The sequence below is a fragment of the Delphinapterus leucas genome, chromosome 9 (genome assembly GCF_059928025.1).
Source record: "Delphinapterus leucas isolate spDelLeu-1000000601 "Yukka" chromosome 9, BTC_Dleu_Yukka2, whole genome shotgun sequence".
NCBI lineage: Eukaryota > Metazoa > Chordata > Mammalia > Artiodactyla > Monodontidae > Delphinapterus > Delphinapterus leucas.
The window spans coordinates 91,833,869-91,855,960 of record NC_143137.1 but is presented as its reverse complement, the minus strand read 5'-3'; the positions used below and the strand labels follow the sequence as shown (position 1 = coordinate 91,855,960).

General features: G+C 40.9%; 1 protein-coding gene across 2 annotated transcripts in view; it reads left to right on the top strand.

Moving 5' to 3' along the window:
* VPS41 (VPS41 subunit of HOPS complex) overlaps positions 1-22,092 on the top strand; it is a 203,150-nt gene that overhangs the window by 109,064 nt on the left and 71,994 nt on the right. For both annotated transcript variants that reach the window (XM_022593034.2, XM_022593037.2), the window contains 3 exons: positions 7,697-7,816; positions 9,695-9,841; positions 15,417-15,483. In XM_022593034.2, the coding sequence (XP_022448742.1) occupies positions 7,697-7,816; positions 9,695-9,841; positions 15,417-15,483 (334 nt within the window). The remainder of the gene's footprint in view (positions 1-7,696; positions 7,817-9,694; positions 9,842-15,416; positions 15,484-22,092) is intronic.

Sequence of the window (22,092 nt, the reverse complement as noted above, 5' to 3'; positions counted from 1 at the left end):
TCTGGCTACATAGTTTTCACAGGAATAGTTAACTTCAAGGATTTGTCCAAAACCTGTGTGTGTTTTAGTTGTGTTTATTCAGATATTGCTTGGAAGCAAATAGCCTGTGAGGTGGCCTCTGGAAATCCATCTGTGTACAGAGACTTTCTCTGGTAGCAGTATCTGGCCTGTGTTTAACTGCTTTTAAACATGTTGACTCACCTTTTGGGAGAGGGGATGCAGGAAATAACCACCGAATTGAAAGCAGTAATATATGTGGGAAATCCCTGTTTTCTTCCTACATGTTTTAAGTTCTCTCTCAATGGTGTTTAGAAAGGCTGTGTGTTTTAAACTTTGGTACTGAGCCAAAGCAGGAAGCAGGACAAAGGCGTTCTCTGCTCTGTGGGGTTCTTCTTGGTCACTTCTGTCTCCATCAAGATTCAAGACTCCTATCTGCTGTCAGCAGCCAGCTACCACCCCAGGTCTTCTCCATGCTCACTAATTTTTTATTTTTACTTGCCCTCTTGACTTTTTCCATTTTATCCCTAATCTCTTCCAATCTTGGATTTTAAAATCCTTCTGTGATAAGTCCTCCCCATCATTATGCCCTGTGTCTATTTTTACTGGGACAGCCTTATTTGGCTTTTTTTTTTTTTTTGCGGTACTGCGGGACTTACTGTTGTGGCCTCTCCCGTTGCGGAGCACAGGCTCCGGACGTGCATGCTCAGCGGCTATGGCGCACGGGCCCAGCCGCTCCGCGGCATGTGGGATCTTCCCAGACCGGGACATGAACCCGCGTCCCCTGCATCGGCAGGCGGACTCTCGACCACTGAGCCACCAGGGATGCCCTTATTTGGTATGTTTTAACTTGCTGGGTTTTGCTTTTCTTTCCCTATTTCTCTGTTTTATGATCTCACACTCCAGCATCTTCTCTGATCAAGCATTTTGACTTTTGTAGTGTCTGTTTTCTCCAAGCCTCTCGATCCTTCCTGGTGGAACACCCTTGCCCATGGGCTTATTAGACCCCAGACTCAGAGCAAGCAGTGATGCTGGTGTTTAGGGAGCCTGAAGGACTCAAATGATTTATATACTTGGAAGATCACAAAGTGATTAAAAAAGGGCCAGTCACCCTCCCTTTCCTCCATGAGGGAAGAATGGTGATGGGTAATGACGGGCGTTAGGCTACCAGAACTGGCAGCTTTATTACAGCCCAATAGGAATCATGCCCATGTGTGGGAGATGCTGGGATGTGGTGCAGGAAAGTTCTAGATAGATTTATCAGCACAAAACATAGGAGAATAAAGTATATTGCTGAGGATCTGAGGGCTCCTATTGAAATATAAGTACTGAGAGTGCTGACTGCCAGAATGTGGATTTATGGGAAATAAAGCCCTAACATACTTTCTCCAACAAAAAAATAAACCTCTTGGAAACAGTTTTTCCTCTCTATGTACTTAGCTCCCATTGAGCTTAAATTGCTCTCAGTATTGTGATAATGACAACTCAGTATTACAGGATACGGAAGATAAACCAAATAAATTAACCAGCTGCTTTTAAGGGTAGTTCACCCAATGGCTTCCCCTCTAAAATGCTTTGTAGAAGATTTGTGCTCAGTAGGTCTCTAGGCAGTTTTATGGCTGCAAGAAAGAAATGGATTTTATTAAATGTCAGCGAAATACAGGCAGATAGTTTTGTGGTAGTTAAATTAGCGCAGAATGTGTGTAGGAAAAGCAGACTGTCTCGTCGTAACTTGACGAAACAGAGCTTTCTTTGGCATTCCTGCCAGATAGTGTGTTTCTGCCTGAAATGCCCATAGATTAGGATGGAAAAATCCTGACCCCTCCTGTCTGAAACTGTATGTCTTACAGAATGTTATCCATCAAATCCTGTATGTACAGCATGGTTGTACTTGAAGAGTTTCAAAGGACAGTAATGGGAATAATTCCATAATTACTAGCTGACGTTTAAGGTTTTATACTATGTGTGGATTAGGAAATAGGATTTATAAGTAAAGAATTAGGTGAATTGGGAGTTTGGGATTGACACGTCCCAATACCCTATTTAAAGTAGATAACCAACAAGGACCGACTGTATAGCACAGGGAGCTCTGCTCAATGTTCTGTAATAACCTAAATGGGAAAAGACTTTGAAAAAGAATAGATACACATGTATGTATAACTGAATCACTTTGCTGTATACCTGAAATTAACACAACATTGTTCATCAACTATGCTCCAATATGAAATAAAAATTAAAAAAAAAAAGAATTAAGTGGAGTGGAGAGGGAAGGCAGAAATAAATGCTTCAAGGGGTCAGGCAGGTAACATAGAGGAGAGAGGCAGGCCGGGTGAGGGGACGGCCAGGAGAAGTGGGCCCTGTGACAGTCCAGAGAGCCCTGGAGCAGGCAGTCAAACCCATTCCAGGGATCACTGATCAGGCCAAATGAGAGGCCAGTGGACATCCCTGAAATCAGGGGGCTGCAGTTAAGGGAGGACTCACCTTCAAAGGACTTTTCAACTTTCTGACAAGTTGTACACAAATTATATCCTCTGGCGTTGAGCAAAGGGAAAGAGACCAGCATTTCAGGAGTAGGACATAGAGTCAGAATAAATGTGCCCTTTCTCAAGGTACAGATGTTTTCCTTGGATGAGTCAGTCTCAGGGTCCTTTTCCCGTAGAGTTTTGAGATTAGGGCAGATGCCAGTGTGCCTGAAATACTGTAGGGACCTTACTAACTAAAGATGGGCCGAGTAACTGGAGGATTTGGGAATCACACAGCTCTTCCTGTAGCAAATACATTGTGTGTATGGACCACAAAGGAAAGAATAAGACTTGCAGACCTAGGAAAGCCTACTCAGTATCTAATATTTGTTATTCCTGTGTGTCTAGCAAAGTACGTATAAGATGTGGTTTCTCTCCCCGATGGATTTGCAGTCTGCTAGGAAGAGGAGGAGAAAATACATGATCTCAGTGAACTAGATATAAAATGGTGCTAACGATCGCATGACTCAGAACCAGCATGACTGTAAGACGTATGTAGAACCAAGAAATCAGGGGGAAGTTATTTTGACATACGGAAGAATTCTCCGAAATGATGGTCCTGTCTAATATATTTAAGGCTGTTTGTTTAGCTTTCAAATATAAACTTATATAAAATTTATATAAAAATTTATATAAAATATAAATTTCTTAGTTTTCAAATATAAAGTGATGAAACTACCGCTGTTTGAAAGACATGGGGAAAATAACATGAATCGTGTCTAAAATTGTAATGGAAATTAGTTAAAATTTATTTCATTTACAGAAGCTAGGATATTAGCTGCCCCCCACCTCCTGTTTTTGAGTACCCATCAGTGGCACAGAATGGGTACCACTGATGCCGCCGTCCGAATTATAAAAATAAGGGACAAGCTCCTTTGCTCCTTTGATTTGTGTCAGAGCAGGTTACACAAGGTTTATTGTAATAGAACTCTGAAAACTCAGACTGAATTCAGCCTTCTCTCCTTTTCTTCCCGCCCTCTGCTGGAAGCTTCCCTTGGAGCTAGAGCAGGAGACAAAGGAGGCCGGCGGCCTCAGCTTCATCCTATAACTGAAAGCACACTGACCACAGCAGAAAGGATAGAGTGGAGTGAGTTTGATTTGAATTGGAATTACAACAGGACTTTATTAACAATTTTCTAAAGTTAAATGTTTTATTTAAAAAATAGGTACAGTTTATGTGAATTAATTCTAACACATAGTCAGGATGCTGCAACCATTCCTTCAAGTTCCAGTGAACTTTTTGATATTGTTTTGTTTCAAATATTCCCCTAAATTATCCTGACTGTACAAATTAGAGAATGGATTTTCATCCGCATATTAACATTATAAAAAATAATTCACATGTGCCATGCGGACTAATTATAAAATAGAAATAATATAAAATCGCCTGTCACCTCTTTCTGGAATTAATTATGATTACTTTGTAATGTGTCTTTCAGATTTTAATATATGGATACACATTCATATTTTATTTAAAAGTCATCATATTTAATCCTGTTTTGCAATCTGCTTTTTTATTTACTATGCCCTGAACCTCTTTTTCTGTTAATAAGAGTCCATATATAAAATCATTTAGAAATGATTGTATAAATTATAAATAACTTTACATAACTCTTTGCTCACTTATCCGATCACTTGTTAGCATAAATTTCTAGGCTAGGACTTCCTGGGGACATTTTTTAAAGCTTTGAGCCCATAATGCTAAAGGATCCTTCAGAAAGATTGTGGATCCTACATACACACACACGTACACACACAGACAGCCGTGTCCCTTGCCCCAGTGTCTGACCTTATCATTTTGGTTCATCTTTGTCAGTTTTTTTCTTTCCTTTTTCCTTCACCTGTCAATTGTGAAACCACTGCTATACTGTTTGGGGTGTTAATTTCGTATAATGTTTTACTGTCTGGCAGGGCACATCCACAGGCCCACCCCCAAATTGCTTAATTTTTTAAAAAAATTCTTGTTATTCTCACATATTTTCAAATAAATCCATAGCATTTTGGAAGCTCTAGAAAAAGTTCCTTTGGGATTTTCTTTGGGTTTGCATTAAAATCGTAGGTTAACTTTGTAAGACTTAAGCTCTTCAGTGAGAATTTTGAGTCTTATCATCCAGGAACGTAATATCTTTCCATTTATTTAGTTCTCCTTCTCTCTCCCTCGATAAAGTATTTTGTTTTTGCTGTGTAGCTAGTACGCACCCATCTGTTTTTGTTCATTATTAACTTTGAGAGCTGTGGACTTTCCCTTGTTTACAACTTTGATTGCATCCCCTAAAGTTTAGGTCTGTGCTATTTGTATTTTCATTTTCCAAGTGCTCTGGTTGCACTTCGATTTCCTCTTTTTATTTATTTATTTATTTGGCTGTGTTGGGTCTTCGTTTCTGTGCGAGGGCTTTCTCTAGTTGCGGCGAGCGGGGGCCGCTCTTCATCGTGGTTCGCGGGCCTCTCACTGTCGCGGCCTCTCTTGTTGCGGAGCCCAGGCTCCAGACGCGCAGGCTCAGTAGTTGTGGCTCACGGGCCTAGTTGCTCCATGGCATGTAGGATCCTCCCAGACCAGGGCTCGAACCCACGTCCCCTGCACTGGCAGGCAGACTCTCAACCACTGCGCCCCCAGGGAAGCCCCGATTTCCTCTTTTACCCAAGGAGAGAGAGTATTTTTTTGTTTCCGTTTTTTTTCTGTTTTGTTCTTCTTATCCTTTGTTATTAATTTCTTGCTTAATTTTCTTGTCATCTGAGAATAAGAAGAATTATTTGTGAAGTTCTTCTCTGCTTTACGGAATGTCTTAGTCATGTGTCAGGAGTGGGAGATTTTTTCTTATTCCCTAGACAAGTCTTATTGTTTTCAAATACTGTATTTCTCCAAATTGCTGGGTTTCTTCTTGTTAGCTCATATTTACTAGAAGTGGCTGTGAAGTTGCCTGTAGATTTTGTGAGAACGTTTCCACATCCTTTACTCTGGACAGTGGTGGGAGAAGGAAGTTTTATGTTTTCATTTTTGCTGAATTGGAACACAGTGTCTGTTGGGAAAACAACTACCAAAGAATGTAATCATTGGTGCAGCAGGGAAGTGCTGGATTTTTGTTAAAGCTTGCTTTCTGTATTTTTTAAGGTAACTTTCTACAGGTACTGCCCACCTCACATAACTGGTTGGCACAACTGCCCTCCTGTGCCAGCCTGCCTGCTTTTTTCTTCCAAGCTGTGTCTCCAAGCAGCAGCAGGAGTGGCTATTCAGGTGTGACTCTGCCGGTGCTGATCAAGGCCCCTGTGTCCCTGCCTGAGATTTTCCCTGTGACTCCCCTCACCTCCAGCCGCCACTGCACTGAGTGTCATTCTGCTATATACTTGACCGAGGTGGGCTCTTTCTTGTAATGAGTTGGACCACAGCCTTCACTGGGATCTTCTTTCTATCATGTTTTACAGAATTTCTAATTTAAAATTGAGGGCATATTTAATTTTGCTCACCCAGGTACAGATTATGCCCCTTTTAATACTACATTTGGCCATTTCTAGGTGGGGATTGGTGAGGGAGGGGAATTTGATGCCATGGGGCATGTCCCCCTGGCCATCCAGCCAATCCTCCCTTCCAACAGGTGCTTGTGGAGCATTCCCGGGCCCCGCCCACTTCTTACAATCCCCTCCGCCTGACCCGGGCCACAGAGGGAAGACAGACATTGTGACCTTACCAATTCCTCATGTTGAATACAGTTGTTTTTAGCTACCTGTCTTTAGTGAACTGTGATCTTATACGTGGCAGGAGCTGTATTCTCAGGCTTTCACCTCTGATCCCAAGTTTCAGAGCTGTCCCGTCACAAAACGCTGCACACACTCCGTGGGCGCCTTGGCTCTGTTCTCTGCGTCATGGCCAAGGGAGAGGCTGAATCACAGGTGGAGGCCGTACCTAAGTGTCACTAGCTGGAGGCAGGGAGGCTTGGTGGTGGTGATTTCTTGGAACCTGGGCGGGGGGAGGATGAGCTGGGTTAGAAAGTTGCTGAGCGTATGTAGAGGAGCTCTGTCCTGTGTTTATCCGATGGGAACACCTGTGCTCAGTAGAAGCCCCGTCTCCAGTCTCCCCTGTGGCTGTTGTGAGGCCTCCTTGCTCTTGCATGGATGATAGAGAACTTTATACATTTCTGGCATTTTCACTTGACTAAACTCGGCTTATTAGTGACGGTGGACACTTATTTAACTTTAGGGTTTTTTTTTTTCTTTCCTTTCTTTCTGCTGCTTCTGGCTCTAGGAGCGTAACCATTGAGAAAGACATGTAAGAAGTATAAATGCTGTGAATTTACTCTCCACTATTTTCTATTTTTTCCCCTATTTTGGGGGTGGGGTATATACTAAGGTAACTGAAATTGACGCTTATGATAGGAATTTTTTAAATTCTGTTATGGAATCTCTCAGCAATTGCTTTTAAAAGGTTAACTGTATATTTCAGGATTACATGTCTAAAGTTATATAGTGTAAGTTACACAATGTATAAATTATACCTTGTATGTATTAAATGACATATTGTATAAAGACCTTTTTTTACAGGATTTAAATTGGATATATCAAGAAAAAAATTTTTATTGTATCCTTAATAATGCATGAATTCTAGAACTACATATTTATGTAGAAGTTTTGATTAAAGTAAAGACCCTAGCTACTCTGAAGTTTTTGTAGAAGTTTAATCCTAAAGCAAATTTCTCTTTTGTTATGACATGAATTACTGCTCAAAAGTCATTGTTAAATTATTTTTCTAGGGTTAAGTGAAAGACCCCTTCTAATCATTGCAGTTTAATCTGTGGCTAATATTTTATTTTCAGGGAAAACATTATCAGGTTTTGATTTCCCAGTTTACTAAATAAATTAATTCATGGTCAACTATTTGAAGAACTTCCTGTGATAAAAATCTTTCTACTAGTGTACATTATTTTCCCTGAATTTTGGTGTTTTGGTGCCATCTTGTGGCTGGACTGTGTAGTAACCTCAACACTCAAACACATTTCAGTGTTCTCCATAGGGCAAAAGATAGACTGGGAATGCTTTCCAAAATGCAAATCATGTACCACTAGAAACCTACATTTAAAGGGCTGAGAATAGTTTGTTACTCGGTGAATGGACAAGCAAAAATAATAAGGAATTTGATATGTGACTCTTGGTTTCTAAAATTCTGTTTTCATGATATTTGCCCCTAGTTGCTGCTGTTTGAACGGTCTTGGATGAGCAGATGGAAGTCTTCAGTTCTGCACGAAGGAGAAGGGAACATAAGGAGTGTGAAGTGGAGGGGCCATCTGATTGCCTGGGCCAATAATATGGTACAAGCGGTGTCCCTAACGCTGGTTCAGAGCTAGAAGGACAGCCGGACGGAGTGCCCTGCGACAAAGGGCAGGGATGGTGCTCCTGCCACCGCCATTTCTCTGGGTTTTTTTATATCCCCGTATCTCCTCCCTCTTTTTTTTTTTTTAACATCTTTATTGGAGCATAATTGCTTTACAATGGTGTGTTAGTTTCTGCTTTATAACAAAGTGAATCACTATACACATACATATATCCCCATATCTCCTCCCTCTTGCGTCTCCCTCCCACCCTCCCTATCCCACCCCTCTAGGTGGTCACAAAACACCGAGCTGATCTCCCTGTGCTATGCGGCTGCTTCCCACTAGCTATCTGTTTTACGTTTGGTAGTGTATATAAGTCCATGCTGCTCTCTCACTTCATCCCAGCTTACCCTTCCCCCTCCCCGTGTCCTCAAGTCCATTTTCTACGTCTGTGTCTTCACTCCTGTCCTGCCCCTAGGTTCTTCAGAACGTTTTTTTTTTTTTAGATTCCATATATATGTGTTGGCATACGGTATTTGTCTTTCTCTTTCTGACTTACTTCACTCTGTATGACAGTCTCTAGGTCCATCCACGTCACTACAAATAATTTAATTTCATTTCTTTTTATGGCTGAGTAATATTCCGTTGTATATATGTGCCACATCTTCTTTATCCATTCATCTGTCGAGGGACACTTAGGTTGCTTCCATGTCCTGCCACTGACATTTCTAAAAGGTACATGTAGCGATTGATATCCTACCCGGAGGGTAAAGAAATTACATTGCTTTTGGTGTTCATGAGAGAGTAATTTCCAACATATTCTGGACTCTATCTTAGAGGAAGAAACCTGAGGCATGGAGAATAGCCAACAAAATGAAAAGGCATCTTAATAATGAAAGGGCTGCATTGGAAATGTGGTCTTGAAAATACCATTTGCCTATTAGCCGAGGGCAAGTGCCAGTTGCTATGAAACAAGGGCAGGATATTGCTGATTTTTCTTTTACTCTCAGTATAATCACAGACCCAAAATAGGCCTGCCTTTGAAAAAGGGGATCCTAATTTTTGGTACTTCACTTATCTCAAGTTTACGCAATATGAGTAGGGCGAGTAGAAAGTTTAAAAATTACCTTTTGGACATCTGGCGTAGCTTTTGGAATTTTGAGGTATAATTTAGCAAATCAGTGCTATCCCTTTTTCTTTTTGGCCTCACCGCATGGCATGCGGGATCCCAGTTCCCCAGCCAGGGATCGAACCCATGCCCTCTGCGCTGGAAGCGCAGAGTGCTAACCACTGGGGAAGTCCCCTGCTATTCCATTTTGAATGGTAGAAACCTCCCAGAATCTACCGTGCCAGTCAGGACTTTTCTTACTTCTCCTGGGTCACAGTCAAGGTCAACAGACGTGTGGCCTCTTGGTTTATTTTCATTTAGCTGCTTGCTTGATGTTTCCATTTGAGTACTTTAAAATGTCAGGCGTGTTTTTCTTTATATAGTGGTTTTTCAGATTCAAAGCTTTTCTGAAAACCAAGCCCCGTATTTGTGGTGGAACAATACAATTAGAGATGTGACTTTCTTTTTGGAAATGCAGTTGTTGATATCTGTACATTTCCCACTTGTGTTGGATTTGAGTGGCCTGTGCCATCCACTCATAAAATCTAGTTTGCCTAGAAAGAAGGACAGAGGTTTTCTTTTGTTTTGGGTTTTCACAGGATTCTTGTGGAGTAGGAACGTTTCTGTGGCTCCCAGCAGCACCTAAAAAGCACTGTCGATACTTTGCTGTGCTGGTTATCCCTGATGTTTAGCAGTGGCCATTAATACATTTTCTTTTACCTTCCTTCTCCCAAGGAGAGGATGCTTAATGCTCTTTTATTTTCCAGGGTGTGAAGATTTTTGACATCACCTCAAAGCAAAGAATCACCAATGTGCCCCGGGATGATATAAGCCTTCGCCCCGATATGTATCCCTGTAGCCTCTGCTGGAAGGACAGTGTGACACTGATCATTGGCTGGGGCCCCTCTGTCAAGGTAGTTTTGCTTGTATTTCTCGTACGTCTGTGTTGTTACAGAGCTACCGAAGGTGGTCCACAGGAGTCCGAGTCCTGGAATGGCTTCTCGGAACCAGAATATTTTCACCTGCATATTATTATCATGTGATAATCATTTCATGCTTGAATTCTTCCATATGCATAGATTTTCAGATCTATCCTTTCTCCTGAACTTCTCCATGTTCAGAATGGTGCTGCCTTTTTGATCCTTTTTAAATTTCCCATAACCCGATTGGCCTTAGCTCTATGTAAAGCATGTGTTAGGTGTTGTTGGCTCACCTGGGTCCCTTTCGTTATTGTTCTTTTCATTTCCCGTAGCTTTGATTCTGAGCTTCTTCACTAGGACCGATGGTGGAAAAAGAAGGTTGAGATGAAATCGCCCTGCTTGCTCGCTAGTAGTTTGGTGGAGTGAAGGCCCAGGCTTATTACGGATGATAAGATTTGGGGCTATTTTGTCATGTATATTATCTGCCTATTATGTGCCTGGGTGAATGAAGCTATTCTGCAAAAGGAGGCCCCAAATCCATTCACCTTTATTTCATGCCTAGTTGTTTTTCTCGTATTAGATGTTTCAGAGCCAAAAGTTGTTTTCTTCCCTTTAAAAATATATACCTTAATCTATACAACGTAAACTAAAACTTAGCTGAGTTAAAGACGCTGTGAGAAAGTATCCCAGCCATAGTCTAATGGAAGAGCTCGGCTCTAAAGAGTCACACAGACCTGGGATCCATTCCAACTTTTCCACTTAACTTCTTGCATGACCCTCTCTGAGTCTTACTCTCCTTATCTGTAAAGTGGGCGTGTTAATTGTTCTCACATCACATGTTTCAGAAACGATTAAATGAAGAGCTTAGCATAGGATCTGGCGTATTGTACTTGATAGATATCAGTGTCATTGTTATGCCAGAAAATTCCAGAAAAGTCATGAAAGAGACATGGCTATTTAAAATTCTTCAGTGGAAAGAAAAGCATAAAAATGATTAATGCAGTGATTGTTACCACTAAAATAAATGTTAATCTGAGGTAAAGTCTCATTGATATGATTCAGGTTCTCTTTCTTTCTTAATTGAACATGTGGTCATTGTTTCCATGTGTTAAATGAACACAAAATGATTCACATTTAAGGTAACAGGAAGGAGGTTGTACCCCCAAAGTCTATGATAAAAAAGTGATTCCCAGTCTCCCTATCCCATGCGTGTGGTTACTGATCCAATAAAGTCATGTTCTTGATATTTTTTAAGTTTCTTAGATGGACCAAGTGGCTTTTTTCCTCTGTTGTGATTTGCTTTTCTTTTGGTGAAAGACAAGGGAAATTAGTCTATTGGGATATGTGAAAAGTTTGCTGACTGTTACCAGAAATGCTTCCTCTGTTAGGCTGAATAATGGTCCCAAAGACAGCAGGTCCTAATTCCCACCACCTATAAATGTTTCTTTATGCGGCAAGAGAGTCGGGCAAAACGTGTGACTAATGAAGCATCTTGAGATTACCCTGCATTATCTGGGTGGGCCCTCTAAGAGGGAGTGCTACCCCAGAAGAGGAGAAGGCAGTGTGACCATGGATGCAGGGATTGGAGTGAGGCAGCCAAGGAATGCTGGAAGCCACCAGAAGCTAGACGAGGCGAGGAATAGATTCTTCCCTAGAGCCTCTGGAGGGAGCGTGGCCCTGCTGACACCTTGCACTTAAATCTTAGGGTTAGGACCCCATGCAGCTGCCGGGGAGGGGTGTGAGCCGAGGAAGCAGGAGGGGCAGATCCTTGAGACTGGAGTGTGATTGGTGAATCTCTGTGGTACGTAAAGGAAGGCATTATTGCCGGAGTGGATGGAGCAGGTGTGGAGAAGACAGATAGAAGATGACAGAAGGGATAGGGACAGAGGGAGGGAGGGGTGTGTGTTGTGATGGAGAAGATCGCGTAAGGGCTCTCTGGGACAGAGCTCAGACCACAGCACCTAGGGGATAGAATAGGCCATGGCCCAGCTGCCAGTGGTGTCATGTGTCCTTGTCTTCAGAGAGGCTGCAGGATGGCCAGAGACACCATCAGGCTTTGGCGTGAGTCCCAGCTCCAGCCTTGAGGTCCTGGACAGCTCTCAGAGCCTCTGTGTTCTCGTGTGTACATTAGGGCTGGTAGTATCGCCTTCCAGGGGCATCTGAGCATTGGAAGAGGCCCAGGCAGTCCTTAAGTTCTGTCACTGTCTCTCAGATCTCTCCACTTCCCTCCATCCCCCTGTCGGGTCCCCTGACTCTAGTTTTGCCCCCCTTAATTCTGCCCTAAACAGTGCAGCCAGGATGATCTTTTCAGAGTGTAGATCAGGTGATGTCAGTCTCCTGGTTAAACCCCTCCAGGATGCTCATTGCTCATAGGATGACATCTTCCTCTTTCATGATGATCTGCCCCGTGTTCCTGTCTAGCCCCTCCTTCCCCTATCCTCTCAGCTTCTGTCTGATTACCTTCCCGTTAAGGGCCCCAAGCTGTCAAGTTGCCCTTTGGCACCTGTCATGTATCTCCTGCTTCAACTTACATGGCGCTTCTTCCAGGAAGTCTTCCATCCCTGCTAGTAGATGCCCCCTGCTCTGTATTTCTGTACTTCTCCATCACACTTCAGTAAATGCCTTATTTAGTTGTTTGTCTCCCCCCACTGCACCATAATCTTCCCAAGAACAGAGCTCTATCTGCTTTACAAAGCCCTCAGCTCAGGACACGTGCCCAGTAGTTGCTAAAAAGTGCTAATTAATATTGCTATTTCATTTATATATATATATTATTGTTACACTTCAAACCACGTGGAACACTGCTCCATGTGTACTTTTATCAACACATTAAATAAAGCAGATGTTCTGTTGGCATGTGGAGCGTGCCTATTAGACAATTTAGTAGTTTCCCTAGTAGGTGTGGGTAGAAGAGTGGATAACTTATACGAAGAGAAGGAAAATTGGGGGAGCGGACAGGAAATTGTCTGAGATGGACAGGAAACAAATGACAGAAGGTGGGAAATTGTCTGAGATGGACAGGAAACAAATGACAGAAACCAATCCAAGGAGAAAATAGCCTGTCACTTCTCAGTAAATGCCTGTACCTCCACAGCACTGGGTTCAAGTCCCGTGTCAGAGCAAGAGAGTACTGTGGCCCTCTGTGTCTGTGGGTTCTGCATCAGTGGATTCAACCAACCTCGGATTGAAAATATTTTGGGGGAAAAAAATCCAGAAAGTTCCAAAAAGCAAAACTTTAATTTGCTGGAAACCAGTAACTATTTATTAACATTTACATTGTGTTAGGTATTAAAAGTAATCTAGAAATGATTGAATGCATATAGGAGGATGTTCGTAGGTTATATGCAAATACTATGCCATTTCCTATAATGGACTTGAGCATCTTCAGATTTTGGTATCCTCCAGGGTCCTGCAGATACCAAGGGATGACTGTACTGTCAGGTAGTTGCCGTGTTCCTGGACAGTGATTTGGACATGGATATTAGCCAAACAAAACCTTAAAAAAATGTACATTGATCTATCAATTCTACTTCTAGGAATTTATCCTAAGGAAACAAAAGTCCAACAGTTTTATACACGAGTATGTTGATTGCACTATTGCTTGCATCAGAGATAGAAAGAAGAAAAAACTAATGTCTAAAATAGGATTGAGTAAATAAATTACAGTATATCCCTGTAATGAAATGCTATAAAGACATTAAAGAATTATGTAAGGATATTTAAATAATACATTAAATTATTTATAGTAATTTTAGGTTGAGAAAAGTAGCTTCCCCAAAAGTGTGGATTGCTTATAGTGTTCACTTTGTTCTGGGACCACAGATAATTTTTTTTTTCCCTTTGGGTTTTCTGTATTTTAGAAGTTTTCATATGGTAGCTATACTTAGGGTTGCAGCTATAAATTAACACAATCAATGCTGCCTAAACGAAAAAGGAAAAAAACCTAGTCCCTGATGAAAGTTGTATAAGATCAGTACTTAACTTGAGGTTCAGCCTTTTTTTTTTTTATTGAAGTATAGTTGACTTACAATGTTGTGTTAATTTCTGGTGTACAGCAAAATGATTCAGTTATACATATATATATTCTTTTCCATTATGATTTATTTCATATTCTTTTCCATTATGATTTATCAAGGTTATTGAATTTAGTTCCCTGTGCTATACAATAGGACCTTGTTGTTTATTCATTCTATATATAATAGAATGCATCTACTAATCCCGAACTACCGATCCTTCCCTCCCTCAGCCCCCTTCCCCTTGGCAACCACAAGTATTATAATCTCTGAGTCCATCCATGTTGCTGCAAATGGCATTATTTTGTTCTTTTTATGGCTGAGTAATTGTCCATTGTATATATGTGCCACATCTTCTTTATCCATTCATCTGTTGATGGACATTTGAGGCACAGTCTTAACCTGGATGGCTGAACTTAATGTGAATAACGTGAATTTTTCTCATTTCTTATTACAAAATAGAATACATTTCCGTTAGAAAATATAGCAAAGAAAATATAAAGTACCTCTCGTCTTACCACCCTAAAACATCCACTGTTAACACACATATGTGTTAAGGGTTGTGTGTAAGTGAGATATATACAAAAATAAACATATAAAATCTCTATCCAAACTGTATACATATAATTTAAAATAGGGGTTGGCAAACTTTTCTGTAAAAGGCTGGTAGTAAATATTTTAAACTTTGCATGCTACATACTGTTTCTGCTGAGTATTTTTCCTTTTATTTCTGTTTTTCCTTCTCTCTCTTCCTCCCTCCCTCCTTTTCATTTTTTCAAGGCTTCAAAAATATAAAAATTATTTTTAGCTTCCAGGCCATAAAAAAAGCAGACCAGGGGCCGGGCTTTTGTTTGCCACCCCTGATTTAAATTATATAATACATTGATTTTAATATGCTCAAGAGAAGAAGAAGAGCATGTGACACTTTTGCAAAGTATTATTTAGCAACAGTGAAATGTTACTAATACATGATCAGAAACACAAGACCTCCTGTGGGTGTTGCCCAGATTAGACACTGGGCATTTTTGCCTCTGCTTCTGTCAGAGATAGAAGGAATCTGTGAGTAGAGTTGCAGAGAATGGGTCATTGAAACCATATTAAAACTATATTAGGGGCTTCCCTGGTGGCGCAGTGGTTGAGAGTCCGCCTGCCAATGCAGGGGACACAGGTTCATGCCCCAGTCCGGGAAGATCCCACATGCCGCGGAGCCTGCGCATCCGGAGCCTGTGCTCCGCAACGGGAGAGGCCACAACAGTGAGAGGCCCACGTACCGCAAAAAAAAAACCAAAAAGAAACAAAAAAAAAAAACTACATTAGTTTGCTTCCTTTCTTTGTCCTCGAATAAAACTTTATTGAAGAATAGTGTCAGAGAATATAAGTAATGGTTGTTATACGTCATTGAAGTTAATTTCTATCACTTAAGTCACAGGGTAGGTTGTGTGCGTTCCATCTTGAGTGCTACACGGCTAATTTAGCAAAAGTACCATATAGTGAATGACTTGTGATGAAGAGTTTTCTATCAGATGAATTAAATAACCTGTGAATTTCTTTTCTAGATATGCTCGGTGAAGGAACGGCATGCCAGTGAAATGAGGGACTTGCCGAGCCGATACGTTGAAATAGGTATGCCTTCTGTGGTGTAAACCTTCAGAAGAGAATCCATGTTATGAAGGGGAGTCCTAAGGCTGTGTTCTTCAGGGCTCATCATTGGTACCTTGATGAAATAGATCAAGAGACTTCTAAGTTTTGAAATTTGGCTGTAGAGACCCTTTATTCTAACTCTATTTCTAATTTTTACACAATAATATTGTAGTTGGCTTTGAAGTTGAATAACCATGAGCTTGGGTTCTGGTTCTGTTATTTATCACCTGGACTTCGGACAAATTTCTGCATGCCTCAGTCATTTTCATCTATAAAATACAGAAAAGAATACCTGTCTCACAGGTTGTTTGTCAAAATTCCAAGCATGCGTGCACAGCTCATAATACAGTACTCACACTTGGTATTGTCAACGTGTGCCTTCTAAATATTTATTTCCCTCATCACTGGTCTGGTCCAAACTGCCATAGTCTTATGTGGATAGTGATCCGGCAGCCTGCTAACTGGTTCATCTCTTTCCACTGTGAGTTACTGTACTCTAGTCCCCCACACTGCAGTCAAAGTACAAATGAGCTGGTGTCACCACCCTTCAGTCCCTTCCCATTGTTCTTAGGATAAAGATGAGACTCCTTAACTTGACCTTGGGGATCTGCGCTGGCCCTCACCTGCCTTTCTAGCTTCAGCTCATAACAAGCTTCTCCTTGGTCTCTGTGCTCCAGTCACACTGGCCTTCTTCCATCTGCCCGTGCTGCTGCTTCCCATCTCTCTAGAATGCTCTTCTTGCCTCTTTTGACTTCATGGACCCCTTATCATCTTTAATCATACCTCAGCTCAAGTGTTGCTTTTGTGGGAAGGCGCACTGGTCCTCCCTAAGCAGGTCAGATCTCCCCATGATAGGCACGTAGCATTTCCCTTTCTAGCCCTTGTTTGAGTTGCAGTGATTGTGTGATTATTCAGTGCATTTCTGTCTCTTACACCAGACTATAACCTCCTTGTTTTTGCTCAGCGTTTGTATCTCAGGGACCTGGCACCATACCTGGCACATAGCAGGTGCTAAATAATTTTGGTTTGAATGAATCAGTGACTCTGGAAACAACTATTCAGGAAAAGTATGCCAAGGAGGCTATGCCACTACTTTTATAACTTAGTTTTAGGACCTAGTGCCAAACTTACTCAAACAGAAAGGGTGAGAATTGACTGACTTTTGTCTGTTAAACAGAGTAAAAGCTCTTTTTGTATTATTTAGAGCTGAGTAATAATAGGAGACAGTTTTGTGGCAGAGAAGGTGTGCCATGTTATTATATGTCAGCTGAAAAGTTTATTTACCCATTTGGATGGTGGATGGGGAATATACATTTGATGGGTTGTTATAACAGGATGAAGCTGAGATAAATCATTTGCACATGACTGTACTTTTTTTTTAATTAACCTTTATTTATTTATTTATGGCTACATTGGGTCTCCATTTCTGCACGCGGGCTTTCTCTAGTTACGGCAAGCGGGGGCTACTCTTCGTTGTGGTGCACGGGCTTCTCATTGCAGTGGCTTCTCGTTGCGGAGCATGGGCTGTAGGCGTGTGGGCTTAAGTAGTTGTGGCACGTGGATTCATTAGTTGTGGCACATGGGCTTAGTTGCTCTGCAGCACGTGGGATCTTCCTGGATCAGGACTGGAACCCGTGTCCCCTGCATTGGCAGGCGGATTCTTAACCACTGTGCCACCAGGGAAGTCCCATGACTGTACTTTCATAAACAGAGAAAGATGTACCCACCAGGCAAATACGGTTGTAGCATTTAAATCTGGGATATTTTATACTTGAAGTCGGAAGTTGGTGGAAGGGTTTTAATAGTTTTGCTATTCTTTTGTTTGTTTTGCCTTAGAAGGATAAATACATAAATTCATTGTTCGGATTTCTCAGGGTCTGGATGAAATAGGTAAATACAGAATATAATGATACTGAGGAACTAGATAAGACTGAGAACTAGAAGATAACGATAATTATTTCAGTATCTCTATTTTCTGCCCCTCCCCTGCCTACCAGAATAAAACCTGAACATCTCAATGTATAGTGTCCTGAGAGATAAGTATTAGAATATTTTAAATACAGACGAGTTTAAAAAAAAACAAAGAAAGGCAAGAACTCTGGGAACTTTAGGATGTAAAAATTGCCAGGAAGGCATAAAAATGCAGCAGTGTCATCTTCTCTCCTTATTTGGTGTTTATTGCTTGCATACTAGGTACGGGCCACTGTGCTATGTGTATTACCTGCTTTAATTCACTGTCACAGCAGCCCTTTGAAGGGCAAGTAGTAGGCTTCTTATTCTATAGATGAAGAAAACTGAGGCTCAGGGTGGTAAACAACCTGTCCAAGGTCTTACTGCTGTGGCATTAAAATGGATAGAATCTAACCCTGCAGAGCCAGGCAGGGAGGCCGGGCAGTTTGCCAAATTCCTGTCTGATATTGATAAGGTTGCATTACCTCCCTAAGCCAGACTTTCCTCACCTATAAAATGGAGGTGAGGGACTTCCCTGGCCATCCAGTGGTTCAGACTCTGTGCTTCCATTGCAGGGGGTGTGGGTTCGATCCCGGGTCGGGGAACTAAGTTCCCACACGCCGTGCAGTGTGGCCAAAAATTTTTTTAAAAATAAAAAATTTAAAAAGTAAAATGGAGATAAGACCTACTGTCTCAGATAGTTGGGAGAATTAGACATGATTCTAAGGTCTGTAACACTGTCCTTGGCACACAGTAGGTGTTCACTGAATCACGGTGGTTATTATCACCGTGCAGACTTCCATCTCAGCTCCATGACTGCTAACAGCCGGCCCAGTGGTGGCCCTAGAGCCCTGGGATCACATTATTAAAGTGTGTTTTGTCTGTACTACAATTTCCGTGAAATAGACCGTGTGTGAGTACTAACAGTATCACATTAGGGACATTTTACTACTATGGTTAATGGTTAAGTACCATTTTTTCCCCTCTTGAGAGCAAACCTTTAAGAATATAAACCATTTCCACAGCAGGAGGCAAAGTGGTTTAGATAAGAGTCCTTGACTAGAATAAAGGAAAAGTGAAATGTTAGGAGGTCTGGATTACAATTTGCTTTATGACAGTGTAAGCCACTGTTCTTTAGTAAATGAGGTGAAAATGACATTGAGATGAAAGAAATATCTGTGGCTGTACATTACATTTCTTAGAAGCCAGATATTTATAACTCTTCCTTATAAATCCGAATCTCAAAAACAATGCAAAAGTTATTCCTCTCAATAAGATATTCTTGTAAATGAAAATAAAGATGAAGCTTACTGGCCAATCTCTAATCCATGAAGACATAAGGTTACACAAGGTTTGGGGGGTGTCATTTCTTCTTCCAAATTACAGTTTTAAAAGTAGGTTGTGGTCCATGCCTGCTGTACTTATTTAACTTAACTTGGGTCTCTTACTGTCACAGGACTCCCTAACTCTCTGGCACTTTTTACCAAAGTCGTCCATGTTCTTAATGGAATGGTAGTTGGGAGCTGATACTATGTTGTTGGGAAATGAAGCCAATACTGGTGTGTCATTTTGGGGGCATCTACTGCCAAGGGCAGATAACTTACATGCAAGGAATTAATGATTGACTCCCTAGTCTTGATTTCATATGGAAGTCTATTTCAAAAAAAAATAATAATCAAGAGAAAAGCTACATGGGAATCTACATAAAATGACAGAGAGAAGCCAGGAAGAAAGAGAAGGAGAAGAAAATAAGGGACATCTTTTTCACTTTAATTAAGCGGAGTCCGTATTGTTAGTTTATTATATGCTGTGGCTCTATTTAGTACATTGTTCCATTTTCAGCCTCTTGATTGACTTGGAAATTGAAGGCCTTTTTGCATGGTGGAAGAGAGCTGTGAAATTAATGCCTTTCTTAGATCTAAGTATCTCTATCCACCTGTTAGCATTCTGACCCAGACACACAGGTTCCAGCAGTGGGACAGTTCTCCCGTGCATGTGAATGACGAGGCTCACCTCCGTGTCTTAAGTCTCAGTAGAAATCAGGGCAGTTCAAGGTGTCCATAAGGATCTAGCTCTGTATGGTTTTCTGTTCTGTTAGAATTCAGTTTGATTCTCTCTAATCTATTAATTCTTCTGTTCTGCATTGAATTTTTTCCCCAACATTTTTTAGTGAAAATTATTAAACATACAAAAAAACTAAAGAATTTTACTGGATCTATTTACTCGCTTCCTTGATTCCACAGTTAAGATTTTATTATACTTGTTTTATTACGCATCTGTTCCTCTATCCATTTGTCACTCAGTGCTGGAGACTCAAATACTTGTTGGAAGTGGAGTTAATAAATTTTCTCTACCATAAGTAGCGGTAAGAAATCGGAAGCACCTGAAGTAAGAAGTATATCTTGTTCATTTTATAACAACTACCACCAGCCACATGCTTAAATACATTACACACAGAATTTTGTTTAATCTTCACAATGGTCCCAGTGGGTAGGGCTCCTATCCCATTTTATAGGTGAAGAGGCTGAGGTTTAGAGGGACCAAGTAACCTGCTCCAGATGCGGACATTCGGAAGCAAAGAAGGCAGCGTTTGAACACAGACAAGCCTAGTTTCAAAGCTGTTTCTCCTCACTGCTGTGCCATGCGTTCGTCCATGTGTGCCCTCCGCCTAGCCCCAAGCCCTCATGTGCAGCCAAAGTAACTGATGAGAAGAAAAGCAGCTTTCTGCAGGCACTCAGATACCAACCATGGGGCAGAAATTCTCCAAAGACCCGTTAAATATGCAGTGAGGATGTCTGCTCCCCTGTTCTACAAATAGCCAGATGAAATGGACATGCAGTAGATTTGTTTTTTTATTTTGGTTCAAGTGAAGTATCTCATTTAGAAAAATAGAAATTTTATTTCCCCTTGTATTCTGGGACTGACAGCTCTTCATCGTTTCTCCTCCAAATGCTTAGGGAATCTCTAGAACCTAGTTGCCTTGGATGGCTATCAAAATTGTTTCTAAGGAAAGGAAGTCAAATCCAGACGGTGATGTGATTCTTTCAGCCCTCTTGTGTGCCCTTTCTTAGTGTTTGGCTTAAGTTTAGTTGATGCATCAAGGTAGTTTTGGATTTTTTTTGGGGGGGTGGGTGGGTGGTTAGGTCTCTGAATGTGTGTATGTGTTTATTTTTTAATTTTATTTTATTGTAAGGACACTTCACATGAGATCTACCCTCTTAACAAAATTTTAAGTGTATGTACAGTACACTTTGTGCCTGTTGATTAGCAACTTTCTTTTTCCCCCTCCCCCCCAGCCTTTACAACCACCTTTACTCTTTGATTCTATGAATTTGACTGTTTTAGGTACAATGTTTGTCTTTCTGTGTCTGGCTCATTTCACTGAGCATAACGTCCTCAATGTTCATCCAGATCGTTGCATATTGCAGAATTTTTTTTTGAGGCCAAATAGTATTCCATTTTACATATATAATATATACCACATTTTCTTTATCCATTACTGTGTCAATGGCCATTTAGGTAATTTCTGTATCTTGGCTGTTGTGAATAGTGCTGCAGTGAACATGGGAGTGCTAGTGTCTCTTCAAGATCCTGATTTCAGTTCTTCTGGATAAATAGCCAGAAGGGAGTTGCTGGATCATATGGTGGTTCTATCTGAATTTTTTTTTGAGGAAACTCCATACCCTTTTGCACGGTGGCTGCACATTTGCATTTCAACCAGCAGTGCATAGGGTTCCAACTTCTCCACATCTTCACCAACACTTGTCAGCTTGTCTTTTTTTTTTTTTTCTTTAATAGCCTATTTACAGCTTAAAGTATAACTGTTTAGTTTCGAACCTTTTGACCCAGAGGTCTTTGACCACCCCCTTGCCTGCGGTCTAAGCAGTGTGTGGTCAGCTTCTCACAGAGTCACTCTGTATCAGTGCTGCTTCGTGAGTGCTGAAGCTGAGTATCTGAGATAATCACACCCGCTTAGCTTTGTCACAGTGTATGCTGAATATCGATTAGAAAATACAGAATTAAATTGCAGGCTAAACTCATTTTATATAGCTCTGATTTACGTGTAATATTGGCTCCTGATTTGAATGTTTGTGTTATTTTGCCCATTGGCTCTTCTCTTCTGTTTCACTGCCATATATTAGGTCTTCTCCTTAACTTGCTGACATAAAGCATTGTAAAGTCACTTTTACTTCAATGCATCTGCTTCATAGCAGTCCCAAGGATGTTAAAATGTGAGTTCCAAATGTATTAGCTCAGTGGTCATGCTGACAGAGTGTCCAAATTTCTCAAAGTTTATAGACATTATATCTAGTTGATTAAGAAATACTAATATCTGGTTATTAAAGGGTCAGATTCTCTTGGGAATAAGGCACTATCGTAAACGGACCTCAATGCCTTTTCATATGTGAATATAAGACAAGGGAAGATAATTGTTCTTATTTATAAATTGCTTGACAAACTTTGTTTGCTTCTTTAAGAATCATAGAAACTAAAATCTATAGGGTATTACTTTATTTAGCTCCAGTGAAGATACCAAATCCTTCTGGGTCACATTTAGCTAATGGGCATTTTACAACCAGCAAAGGGAAACCAAGGGCCCCAAATAAAAAAGCAACACAAGTTCTGTGTACTGCAGTGCAT